At 39.4% G+C, this 11937-nt stretch overlaps 2 protein-coding genes across 2 annotated transcripts; both read right to left on the minus strand.

Annotated features, from left to right (window-relative positions):
- Window positions 1-1106: 1106 nt before the first annotated feature.
- LOC132998903 (uncharacterized) lies at window positions 1107-4572 on the minus strand. The gene is made up of 7 exons (XM_061068647.1): window positions 4517-4572; window positions 3422-3570; window positions 3126-3242; window positions 2691-2747; window positions 2238-2390; window positions 1846-1959; window positions 1107-1544 (listed from the first exon to the last, which is right to left on the minus strand). Exons 2-7 carry the CDS (start codon window positions 3542-3544, stop codon window positions 1497-1499), a joined length of 612 nt encoding a protein of 203 aa, XP_060924630.1. The 5' UTR covers window positions 3545-3570; window positions 4517-4572; the 3' UTR covers window positions 1107-1496.
- A 1472-nt stretch (window positions 4573-6044) lies between these two features.
- Window positions 6045-10838, minus strand: LOC132998904 (uncharacterized). Its single transcript, XM_061068648.1, has 7 exons — window positions 10789-10838; window positions 9359-9507; window positions 9075-9191; window positions 8634-8690; window positions 8188-8337; window positions 7796-7909; window positions 6045-7192 (listed from the first exon to the last, which is right to left on the minus strand). The coding sequence occupies exons 2-7, from the start codon at window positions 9479-9481 to the stop codon at window positions 7145-7147; spliced, it is 609 nt and encodes a 202-aa protein (XP_060924631.1). The 5' UTR covers window positions 9482-9507; window positions 10789-10838; the 3' UTR covers window positions 6045-7144.
- Between the last annotated feature and the right edge of the window lie 1099 nt (window positions 10839-11937).

Genomic DNA, 11937 nt, shown 5'->3' on the forward strand with positions numbered 1-11937 from the left:
CTTGGGTTGGAAAGACACATTTAGAAAGACCCGGTGATGGCGCAGTTCAAAAAGCTGTCTCCAACTCTGAGGAGGGTGAAAGCCAGAGCGGCATTTTGACAGCATGTTCACCTTCTTGTATACCAGACTGTGTACAAGCTTCCATATCATCTACCTTGTCTGTGTGCATACCAGCTACTCTCTCAGCTAGCATGCCAAGAAATATATCAGCCCATCTGTCAACACCACTCCACCAACCTTTCCAGTGTTCTCTGTGTGACCGCTCCTTCAGCCAGCGAGGCTCTCTGAATAGACATGTGCGGAGCCACCTTGGCGTACGGCCCTTTCCCTGCCCATGCTGCCCTATGACCTTTTCTCGCCAGTACCGGGTCACAGAGCACATGCGTGTACACCAGCGGTTCACCCATGAGAATGACTTTCACAAGACCTTTGCTTCTTCGATTTGAGGACATGTCACAAAGGTGAAATGTATATTGTCCTGTCACTCAGGGACAGTGTTCAATGAAATGTTTTGCTCTGTTTGCATTTAAGTTCAAAACAATTGTACTTTTATTTCACATTTTACAAATAGACAGAGAATGTGACAGTATTATCTAGTATGAACTGAATTACTTTCTTCTTTAATGCTCTTGGGTTTACACAGTAAATATTGAAGTGATTTTGTAAAACAGTTGCTTTGCATACACATTTTGTAGATTGTCAGGCAAGTGCTGTTCAAAGCAAATGATGCTGGATTTATGTTTGTATTTAAATTTTGTTTGCACCTAGTCTCTGAATAAAATGCTGAAAAGGCTGTGTGTGGGAGACACAGTGGAGCCCAACAGGGGGCGCCACTGTTGGGCTGGGGTCTCACCACAACAGCAGAGACGAACCACTCACTTTTCAGCATTCTTTTATTAAATAAGGTGAAAACATAAACTCACAAAATGCTAAACTTGAGTCATACACATAACTCATAATAAAACGTCACCTAAAATGCATTTCTGCAAACTCATGGCGACAGAAGCACACGAGGGACACACACGTTATGATATGAATACCACTGCACTCCCTGTTCTCTTTTGGTATGTCTCGCGTTCTATCTTCTGTGAAGAGAGGACAGTGTGTTAAGGTGTCACAGTGTTTGAGTTTATTGGAGTTGCTGTTTAAGGAAGAGCTTACATAGTAAAAAAAAACACATAAAAGTGTCATGGGCAGCCGGAGGTTCTCAGTTTCACCCGGACTGTCCTCCTGTGGCGTCGCTGTGTAAACATAACAAGGAAGATAATCAACGCCGCCTGCTGGCTGCAGAGTAAACAGCAAGTCCTTGTTGATGATAAAGTAATAGATCACAGAAACACCACACAGCCACACGTATCAGACATACATACAATCTGTTTGGCCTTGTATATAAAGATAGTTAGTGCTGGTTTATATTTAGGGCTCAAGGAACATGTTGCTTCATAGTTCTTCTCTCTTCTCACGTTGTCCCACCTCAGACGTTTATGTTGCAGCCTTCATTCTGCTGGAGTTTCAGGTGGTGCAGCCATCATCATGACAACAGCCTGAAGAGATGAAAAAGTAAAGTGAAGGTTCTGTTAAGATCTGGTGTTGACGTCCGTTCTGAGAGATCCAATCCCAAATGGTCAGTGCTCATTAAAGGAGTCTCCTGATCTCACATACCCACTCTATGCAGTGTTCTGCACCAGATGGGTGAAATGCAGAGGACTAATTTCCCCAATGCACGAGTGTGTCTTTGCATGTTTGTGCATGTGTGTGGGATTAATAAAAAGTGTATCTTATCTTATGTTCAAACAAATGTCAATTGTGTTTGCCAGGAAAATTGGGGGATTCATGCTGTTTTACCTGACTCTTTGTGGAACGCAGGGCAGCTCCAGCCAGAGTTGACATTACAATTAAAATAATTGCAGCAACAAAAGTGTAGATTATAAAGATCCATTCCAAGCTCCTTCCCATGGCCTAAACAAAAACACACATATCTCAGACATAATGTATGACACATGGTATCACCCATTACTTGACTGTTGATACCATGAAAAACACTGAAAAAGATCACTCATTATATTCCTAACTCATCAGTACATTTACTTTTCATTTTAAAATAATACAAGAGAAACAAACCGTATGATGTTTGCTTACATTTTTCAGTACCGTATAACAGAGCCTTAACAGATAAATATAAAAGGTTAAATGCATAACAAATAACAACAACAAATAACCATAACATAAATAATCACCTCATGATGAGATCCTTCGTCTGAAACTGTGATGTTATAATCGTAAATAAAAGGCCTGTAGTAGTGGTTCTGTATTAAATTGGGCAGGATGAGCAAGTCAATCCACAATGACGAGAGTATCGACACAATACTCAGAGCCAAAGATATGGTGACCTACATGCAGACACCAGCAGAGACAGACAGACAATCACTTACAAATGTTGGTAATAGTTCACAGAGTATGCAAACAACATGGAGAGCCCTGCAGACAAATCGGTGAGTGAAAGGATCTGTCATTGGTCAATAAATAAGTAAATAAGTAAGTAAATTTCTGATCGGTTTAATAGGAAAAGCCATGTCAGAAAGAGAAGGCTGATTTGAATCAATGATATATTTTGATCAACTGTTTTATCTGCAAGGCTCAGGGCCCTAAAGTTGCCAGTAATGCTTTATAAATATAAAACTAGAGCTTACGGTTTTCTTGGTTGGATTGTGCTCTGTCAGAATATACATAATCCCACATATGATGAGCTGTGAAAGGAGGAGTAAAGATGTTTTATTATATTGCTTATATACAGTATAGATATTTCCTAAAGCTGATACTTAACTACTAACTCTGTTTTTAGTATAGTTGTTATTCAGCAGTTTATAAATTGGCCATTCACACCTACAGTCATTCGAGTCTCCAACCTAACCCCAATCTGCATGTCTCTGTACTGTGGAAGGAAGAACCTGGTAGCAGCCCCAGAAAACCACTGAGATGTGCAAAGAACATGCAAACTCTACACAGAAACCAGGATTCAAACCTGCAAACTTCTGGTTGTTCGGTGATAAACACTGCGAACCACTGATCCATCACCTCTCACTCTATGATCTAATGACCAATATTCCTTTTGTTGTAATACCAACCAGAATTGCCTGAATAATGACAGATGGGGTGATTCTCCACACAGAATAGCTAGAGAGTTCTCCTGCTATTGCAATTGAAATGATAAAGAAAGACGAGCCCAAGACCAACACGACGACCTGAAAGAAAATCAAAAACAGAGTCACACATGACACCTTCATTTATTTTTTATTTAAGCTTTTATTTGTTTTCTCTGACAGCAGAATGATTATTTGTTACTGTTACGCTTGTATTTGTGTGTCTGTGTGTCTGTGTGTCTGTGTGTGTGTGTGTGTGTGTGTGTGTGTGTGTGTCTCACGCCAATAGTCTTGGGTTGCCCTTTCATGAAGCGGTGTAAAGGTTTGCTTCCCCCCACTGTGCTGCCTTGAAGACTTGCATCATTCCCACCTGGTCCACTCACAGTGTACAGCTCGGCAGACATTTTTTGGACTGAATTGATTGCTGTAGCTGAAAAATAAAATTGAAAACACAGAATTTCTATATTTTGTTTCAGTTAACAATATTTGATCCTTTATGACATGAGTTTAAGGCTCTTTTCGGGTTTCTCGGATTTTTCAATTCTGCAAAACCCGCACTGGATCTTCCCTCAATCTGGACCTATTACATTGAGGCAACTTTTTTTCCGATTTTTATTTGTCTTCAATAACCTTTTTACTTTAAAATGAGTTTGTATGTCTTCCTGCTTCAAAAAACAATATAAGGAACAAAACCAAATACAAGCAGTAGTGTGTGATTATGACGTGTATTTACAGTCACTTGATTTTATTAGCTTTGTCTGTTTGTTTTTTGACTTATTCAGTGAGCACTGAGCAGCCCTAAGACAAAATTGTATCATAATTATAAGTATTACTATTAGTAGTAGTAACAGTAGTGCTAGTAGTAGTAATATTACAAGCATGTGCCTTATGACGCCAGAAATACTTATTTTGTGTGACACGATGCACACTACAATTCCAACACATTCTCACGACTGATTCATATAAACGAAGTTGACCAACAGCTAACATGAACCTCTGGAAACAGATCAACCGTAAAGACTAAGTTTACTTGTTAAGCAGGAGGTGTTAACATGTGACAGTCCAGTAGAGCAGCGCGTACTTCTACATGGACTTAACACCCACTTACTGTGTTTAAAATTGATCAGAAAAGAGGTTTTCATGGAGATTTATCTGTTTCCATCTCAACAACAAACCCAGCGAGACGAGGACAGGCCAAACCCGCCCAGCTTTAAACGGGCTTCTGGAGTTTCTCGGTCTGGTACCAAAGATAACGTTGTTTTTTCGTCTGTTCCAAAATCGCAGTTCAATGACAGATTGTGTGATGATGCTAAGTGTGTAGTTGATTCGGAGTCACACCACAAACAAAGAGGTTTTAAACAAGAGGAGAGTCAGACCTGGTGCAGCTGTGAGCTCCGTGCTACGCTTCCCTGTGACGGTGCGTTCTCGTGCTCCTCGGAAAAGAGCACTTCTCGAGATGTGATGTGTTTCTGCTTTTGAGGCGTTCACGTGCTTTGAGGTCTGAATGTGGATACAACATGTTTGGCGCATTTAAGCAACGCCATGAAATCTCTTTACAATAATTGCACAACAACAAAGAAGAGAAAGACAAATTATTGTGTTTAACATATTAATCATTTCAAACATATGGTCATAAATTGTCTGTATCGGCTAAAATTATTATTTCTGGTATTTGCAAGAGATTTACAGACAGTTTGCAAGAGACAAAAAGTAACAGATTATGACAATTTGCATAAAAACTATTGCTTGGAGCTGATTGCAAAAGAATTGTTGATTAGTGATGACGTTATTAACTTGACAACTCGCAAAACAAAACTTTAAAACGACTTTCGAATTTATTCTTCCGACTTTCAGATGGCGTTCACGTCAATTTTGCCAGTTGGCAACTCATCTTTCCGATTATTCCGACACCACTTGAACGCATAGTTTAACTGTTCACATCTGGAGCAGCGGAACACCACTGGGCTGATTTGGGATCTGTTTTGTTTTCTCACTGCCTTGACACAGTCACTCCAAACACCAAATGTTGTTATTTGTAAATTAACTTTCTGATCTCATATTTATTGTGTCGACGGATATGATTAAAGAAACGATATGTTTTGTCGGGGACTACTTCTCACATCAACAGCTGTCCAGCCTAGCGGAGGGATTCACTGTTAACAGAGTGACGCCATCAAGAAGCCATCGAGTCTGGAATGCACTCAATGGTCAGTTTATTAGGTACACATGCATTACACAGACTGATACAACAACCCTGCATCATGTGTATTGTGTTAAATGTATATGTATATGTGTTTTATGTAGAGTTTCCGTCGAAATTGTTTCAAAGGTGGTGAATCACATTGACTGTGTCATGATATTGGAGGATGTAACTGTTGAACACCATTGCATTATCCCGAGAGCCGTTTCTGTTCTTCAGCATAACCTCATTTAAATTATGAAGCATCCTATGGGGACATCCGCGAAAATAACCTCAGTCTCTAGATACTTGGAAATTTAACTGCGATCAATATATGTACGTCCTAACAGCTATGCACAGTTGGACAATACTGTTTTAAAGTTGCTGTTTACTATAGAGTCTATAGTGTGAACAGATGAAGAGGCTGTGTCACTTAATCGTAAACAGCAAATCATTACTATATCATTTTAAATGTAGTAAAACACAATGTGAGCAGCACCACCGACTACCTGTATTCACTAACTGATCACAGCAGCCGTCGTTCTCACCGGCAAGTTACAAATCCAAACACAACTTCCCACATATCAAAACTAAAGCAAAGAAAATGTCATACTAACTGACCAGTTATATGAATAAGTAATACACTTTGTAGAAACTGGCACCAAGTGTTGAGACAGACCTTGTGAATACACAGTCCACTACACAAATACAAGATGACAACAGTATGAACTGAAATACTTTCTCCTTTATTGCTCTTGAGTTTTCACAGTTAATTTTGAACTGTTACAGGGATCTTGTAAAACAGCTGCTTTTCATACAAATTTTGGAGATTGTCAGGCAAGAGGTGTTGTTCATAGTAAAAGATTTAACAGTATCTTCATTGTTTTATAAATGCATTTCATTGTCTTTTTTTGTTTATGAACAATTAAACCTTGTATGGGTTTGTGTTAACATTTCATTTGTGTTAATCCAAAGTGAAAATTGAAGTTGACAGCGTTTAATAAAGGAAAGTCTACACGTGTGGAGAGAGAGAGAGAGAGAGAGAGAGAGAGAGAGAGAGAGACTACACGCAAGCAGAAATTGCTGAATTTATGTTTGTATTTATTAAGTTTGGTTTGCACCTAGTCTCTGAATAAAATGCTGAAAAGGCTGTGTGTGGGAGACACAGTGGAGCCCAACAGGGGGCGCCACTGTTGGCCTGGGGTCTCACCATAACAGCCTACTCGCTTTCCAGCATCTTTTATTAAATAAAGTGAAAACATAAATTCACAAAATGCTAAACTTGAGTCAGTCTCACACATAATCAAAACGTCACCTAAAATTATTTTTTGCAAACTCATGGTGACAGATGCACAGGCGGGACACACACGTTATGATATGAATACCACTGCACTCCCTGCTCTCTTTTGGTATGTCTCGCGTTCTATCTTCTGTGAAGAGAGGACAGTGTGTTAAGGTGTCACAGTGTTTGAGTTGCTGTTTAAAGAAGAACTTACATATTTAAAAAAAAAACACATAAAAGTGTCATGGGCAGCCGGAGGTTCTCAGTTTCACCCGGACTGTCGTCCTGTGGCGTCGCTGTGTAAACATAACAGGGAAGAAAATCAACGCCGCCTGCTGGCTGCAGAGTAAACAGCAGGTCCTTGTTGATAAAGTCAAGTAATAGATCACAGAAACACCACGAATCAGACATACATACAATCTGTTTAGGCTTGTATATAAAGATAGTTAGTGCTGGTTAATATTTAGGGCTCAAGGAACATGTTGCTTCATAGTTCTTCTCTCTTCTCACGTTGTTCCACCTCAGACATTTATGTTGCAGGCTTCATTCTGCTGGAGTTTCAGGTGGTGCAGCCATCATCATGACAACAGCCTGAAGAGATGAAAAAGTAAAGTAAAGGTTCTGTTAAGATCTGGTGATGACGTCCGTCCTGAGAGATCCGATCCCAAATGGTCAGTGCTCATTGAAGGTGTCTCCTGATCTCACTTACCCACTCTATATGTTCAAAGAAATGTCAATTGTGTTTGCCAGGACCAAATTATGTTGTTTCAACCTAGTCTGAGTTCACAGATGTGTATTTGTGTGTCTGTGAGTCGGCAGAGGGGCTGAGATAATCCAAGAGCTGTGTGCAGCTCTGCTATGAAATATGATTTTACCCATTTGAAAAAAGTGTCAAACCTAACGTGGTGGGCAGTGATGACATTGAGAAATGTAGAAATTAGAGCTGTCAAACGATTAAAATATTTATTCGCTATTAATCGCATTTATGTCATAGTTAACTTGCGATTGATCGCAATTAATCGCACATTTTTATCTATTCTAAATGTCCCTTCATTTTTTTTTTTTTCCCATAATTTTACTTTCGTTTTAATGCTCTTATGAACATGGAAAAGTGGATTGGCTTGCTTTATGCAAATGTTTTATTTTATTGAAAAACAACATTGCCAAACAGGGCGGTACAAAATGCTGTTTTACCTGACTCTTTGCGGATCGAAGGGCAGCTCCAGCCAGAGTTGACATTACAATTAAAATAATTGCAGCAACAAAAGTGTAGAATACAAAGATCCATTCCAAGCTCCTATCCATGGCCTAAACAAAAACACACATATCTCAGACATAATGTATGACACATGGTATCACCCATTACTTGACTGTTGATACCATGAAAAACACTGAAAAAGATCACTCATTATATTCCTAACTAATCAGTACATTTACTTTTCATTATATATTAAACAAAGAGAAGCAAACCGTATGATGTTTGTTTAAATTTTTTCAGTACTATATAACATAGCCTCAACAGAGAAATATAAAAGGTTGATTCATAACAAATAACAACAACAAATAACCATAACATAAATAATCACCTCATAATGTGTACTCCATAATCCTTCTCCTGTCTCTGTGCTGGTGTAATGCATGTAGACGTGGCTGTGTATTAATTCGGGCAGGATGTGCAAGTCAGTCCACAATGTCGCGAGTATCGACACAATACTCAGCGCCAAAGATATGGTGACCTAAATGCAGACATCAGCAGAGACAGACAGACAATCACTTACAAATGTTGGTAATAGTTCACAGAGTATGCAGACAACATGGAGAGCCTTGCAGAAAAATCTGTGAGTGAAATGATCGGTCATTGGTCAATAAATAAGTGAATAAGTAAGTACATTTCTGATCGGTTTAATAGGAAAAGCCATGTCAGAAAGAGAAGGCTGATTTGAATCAATAATTCATTTTAACTGTTTTATCTGCAAGGCTCAGCGCCCTAAAGTTGCCAGTAATGCTTTATAAATATAAAAACAGAGCTTACGGTTTTCTTGGTTGGATTGTGCTCTGTCAGAATATACATAATCCCACATATGATGAGCTGTGAAAGGAGGAGTAAAGATGTTTTATTATATTGCTTATATACAGTCTAGATATTTCCTAAAGCTGATACTTAACTACTAACTCAGTTTTTTGTATAGTAATAGTTATTAAGCAGTTTATAAATTGGCCATTCACACCTACAGTCATTAGAGTCTCCAATGAACCTAACCCCAATCTGCATGTCTCTGTACTGTGGAAGGAAGAACCTGGAGAAGCCCCAGAAAACCACTGAGATGTGCAAAGAACATGCAAACTCTACACAGAAACCAGGATTCAAACCGGCAAACTTCTGGTTGTTCAGTGATAAACACTGCGAACAACTGATCCATCACCTCTCACTCTATGATCTAATGACCAATAATCCTCTTGTTGTAATACCAACCAGAATTGCCTGAATAAAGCCAGATGGGTTGATTCTCCACGGAGGCTCATTAAAGAGTTCTTCTGTCATTGCAGCTGAAATGATAAAGAAAGACGAGCCCAAGACCAACACAACGACCTGGAAGAAAATCAAAAGTCAAACATGACACCGTCACTTCTTTTTTATTTACGCTTATTTTTTTCCCTGACAGCAGAATCATTATTTGTTACTTTTATGCTTCTATTTGTGTGTGTGTACGTGTGTGTGTGTGTGTGTGTGTGTGTGTGTGTGTGTGTGTGTCTCACGCCAATAGTCTTGGGTTGCCCTTTCATGAAGCGATGTAAAGGTTTGCTTCCCCCCACTGTGCTGCCTTGAAGACTTGCATCATTCCCACCTGGTCCACTCACAGTGTACAGCTCGGCAGACATTTTATGGATAGAACAGATTGCTGTAGCTGAAAAATAAAATAAAAAAACACTAAACACAGAATTTCTATATTTTGTTTCAGTTAACAATATTTCATCCTATATGACATGAGTTTGAGGCTCTTTTCAGGTTTCAGAAAAGATTTTAGAAAAATCTAAATATTTCTGGGCACAAGTTTTAAGCTTTTAGTGACATAGTTTAGTATCAGTAGTATTCAGTATCTGCCTGTGAATGGGACATTATGACCATAGCTGTGCAGTGATTTAATCGAGATGGACTTTTAACATTCTAAAGCCTTTACCCCCGATGGTCCTAGTTTTACTGTTTTCTTGCAACAGGTGCAGTGGCTTTCAAAAACATTCCCCTCCACTGGTTTTAACCATGCACTAAACGTGCTTTTATTCAACCAAGTCTTGTTGGAGCTGCACTTCCTCAATAAGTTACAAAAGACAAAAGCAGAGCGCGCGCTGAAATCCTGCGGCGGGAGCGCGCATTCGGAGTAGCGCAAGCGGAGTGTGTAGCGTGAGACAGAGAGGAAGAGGACAACTGTCTGTTTGTGCACATGCATCCGCGGGAAACGTGACCGAGCAATGTGTGTTATCAGTAGTTTCAGATTTCTTTATTAGTTAACTTTTGGGGCTGCACGGTCTGCGCGGGTGCAGCGCATTATCTGCGTCATTATCTATCTGGGTGCCTTTTCTACTGTTTCCACTTATATCAATGGGCTCCTCGCTAATATGTATATACGGGTAGATGAGGATGTATATTGTTAATATGGAGGTGTGAAGTCTGCACGCAAGTATCTTTCCTTTTATAGAACCTCACGAATTCCCAGCCATATCCTGCCCTGCCTATCATAGGCATATGTTGTACTGTGCTGTTGCTAAATTAAAGAACATTAACAGAGAGAAGTCGGCTGAGCCGTGTTTAAAGAAAAATAATAAGTTCCTCATTTACAGTTCCAACATCAATCCTCACCAACACTGGGTGTTCTCCGATCAGTTCTCACCGGGGGCTGCAAAGTTAGTGATGGTTCCAAGCTGATTTATTTCTATACGAATTGTTTGTTGGGGGGGGAGTGATTACCGTACTGCTTACTTTGCAGCGCGGACACTTCCCCAAAACACATTTACTGGAGAGCAAGTTATCGCGAAGTAACATCCTAATCCAATACTGTTTTGTTCTGTATTGTTTTTTCTTCGGTTCTAAAATCCCAGTTCAATGACAGATTATGTAATGATGCTAAGTGTGTAGTTGATTCGGAGTCACACCACAAACAAAGAGGTTATAAACAAGAGGAGAGTCAGACCTGGTGCAGCTGTGAGCTCCGTGCAATGCTTCCCTGTGACGCTGCGTTCTCGTGCTCCTCGGAAAAGAGCACTTCCGAGACGTGATGCTGCTTTTGAGGCGTTCACGTGCTTTGAGGTCTGAATGTGGATAAAACATGTTTGGAGCATTTAAGCAACGCCATGAAATCTCTTTACAATATTTGAACAACAACAAAGACGAGGAAGACAAATTGTTGTGTTGACATGTGAATCATTTCAAACATATGGTCAGTTATTGTCTGTATCGGCTAAAAATATACTTTCTGATATTTGTAAGAGATTTGCAGACAGTTTGCAAGTGAGAAAAAGTAACAGATTATGACAATTTGCATAACAACTATTGCTTGGAGCTGATTGTAAAAGTATTGTCAATTAGCGATGAGGTTATTAACTTGACAACTCGCAAAACAAAACTTTTCGACGACTTTCCAATTTATTCTTCCGACTTTCAGATGCAATTGGCAACTCATCTTTCCGATTATTCTGACTTGAACGCATAGCTCGAATAACTGTTCTCATCTGGAGCAGCGGAACACCACTGGGCTGATTTGGGATCTGTTTTGTTTTCTCACTGTCTTGACACAGTCACTTCAAACACCAACTATCGTTATTTGTAAATTAACTTTCTGAACTCATATTTATTGTGTCGACGGATATGATTAGAGAGTATTTATGTAGAGTTTTCGTCGAAATTGTTTTAAAGGTGGTGAGTCACATTGACTGTCTCATCATTTTGGAGGATGTAACTGTTGAACACCATTGCATTATCCCCAGAGGTGTTTCTGTTCCTCCTCATAACCTCGTTTAAATTATGAAGCATCATATGGGGACATCCTATAATACGACCTCATCAGTAAGTCTCTAGATACTCAGAAATGTAACTGCGATCAATGACTATGTACGTCCAGTTAATCACAGTTGGACAATACTGTATATAAAGTTGTTGTTTACTATAGAGTCTATAGTGTGAACAGATGAAGAGTCTGTGTCACTTAATCATAAACAGCAATGTGTGTGTGTGTATGTGTGTGTGTGTGTGTGGTTGTTTGTGATTGTGTGTAAGAATGTCATGTTACATTTACAACATAAGTTATCCTTGCTTTAACAATCTGGAACGGTCGACTCGGGGG

Source organism: Limanda limanda, chromosome 3 (assembly GCF_963576545.1).
Source record: "Limanda limanda chromosome 3, fLimLim1.1, whole genome shotgun sequence".
NCBI classification, from domain to species: Eukaryota; Metazoa; Chordata; class Actinopteri; order Pleuronectiformes; family Pleuronectidae; genus Limanda; species Limanda limanda.

Coding starts and splice junctions, on each gene's coding strand:
- LOC132998904 (XM_061068648.1), bottom strand. CDS start 9,481: ATGTCTGCCGAGCTGTACACTGTGAGTGGACCAGGTGGGAATGATGCA. Junction 9,192..9,358: donor GGCAACCCAAGACTATTGGC/GTGAGACACACA, acceptor ATTTTCTTCCAG/GTCGTTGTGTTGGTCTTGGG. Junction 7,193..7,795: donor TTCGATCCGCAAAGAGTCAG/GTAAAACAGCAT, acceptor TCATCTCTTCAG/GCTGTTGTCATGATGATGGC.
- LOC132998903 (XM_061068647.1), bottom strand. CDS start 3,544: ATGTCTGCCGAGCTGTACACTGTGAGTGGACCAGGTGGGAATGATGCA. Junction 1,960..2,237: donor ACGAAGGATCTCATCATGAG/GTGATTATTTAT, acceptor GTTTTTGTTTAG/GCCATGGGAAGGAGCTTGGA. Junction 1,545..1,845: donor TGCGTTCCACAAAGAGTCAG/GTAAAACAGCAT, acceptor TCATCTCTTCAG/GCTGTTGTCATGATGATGGC.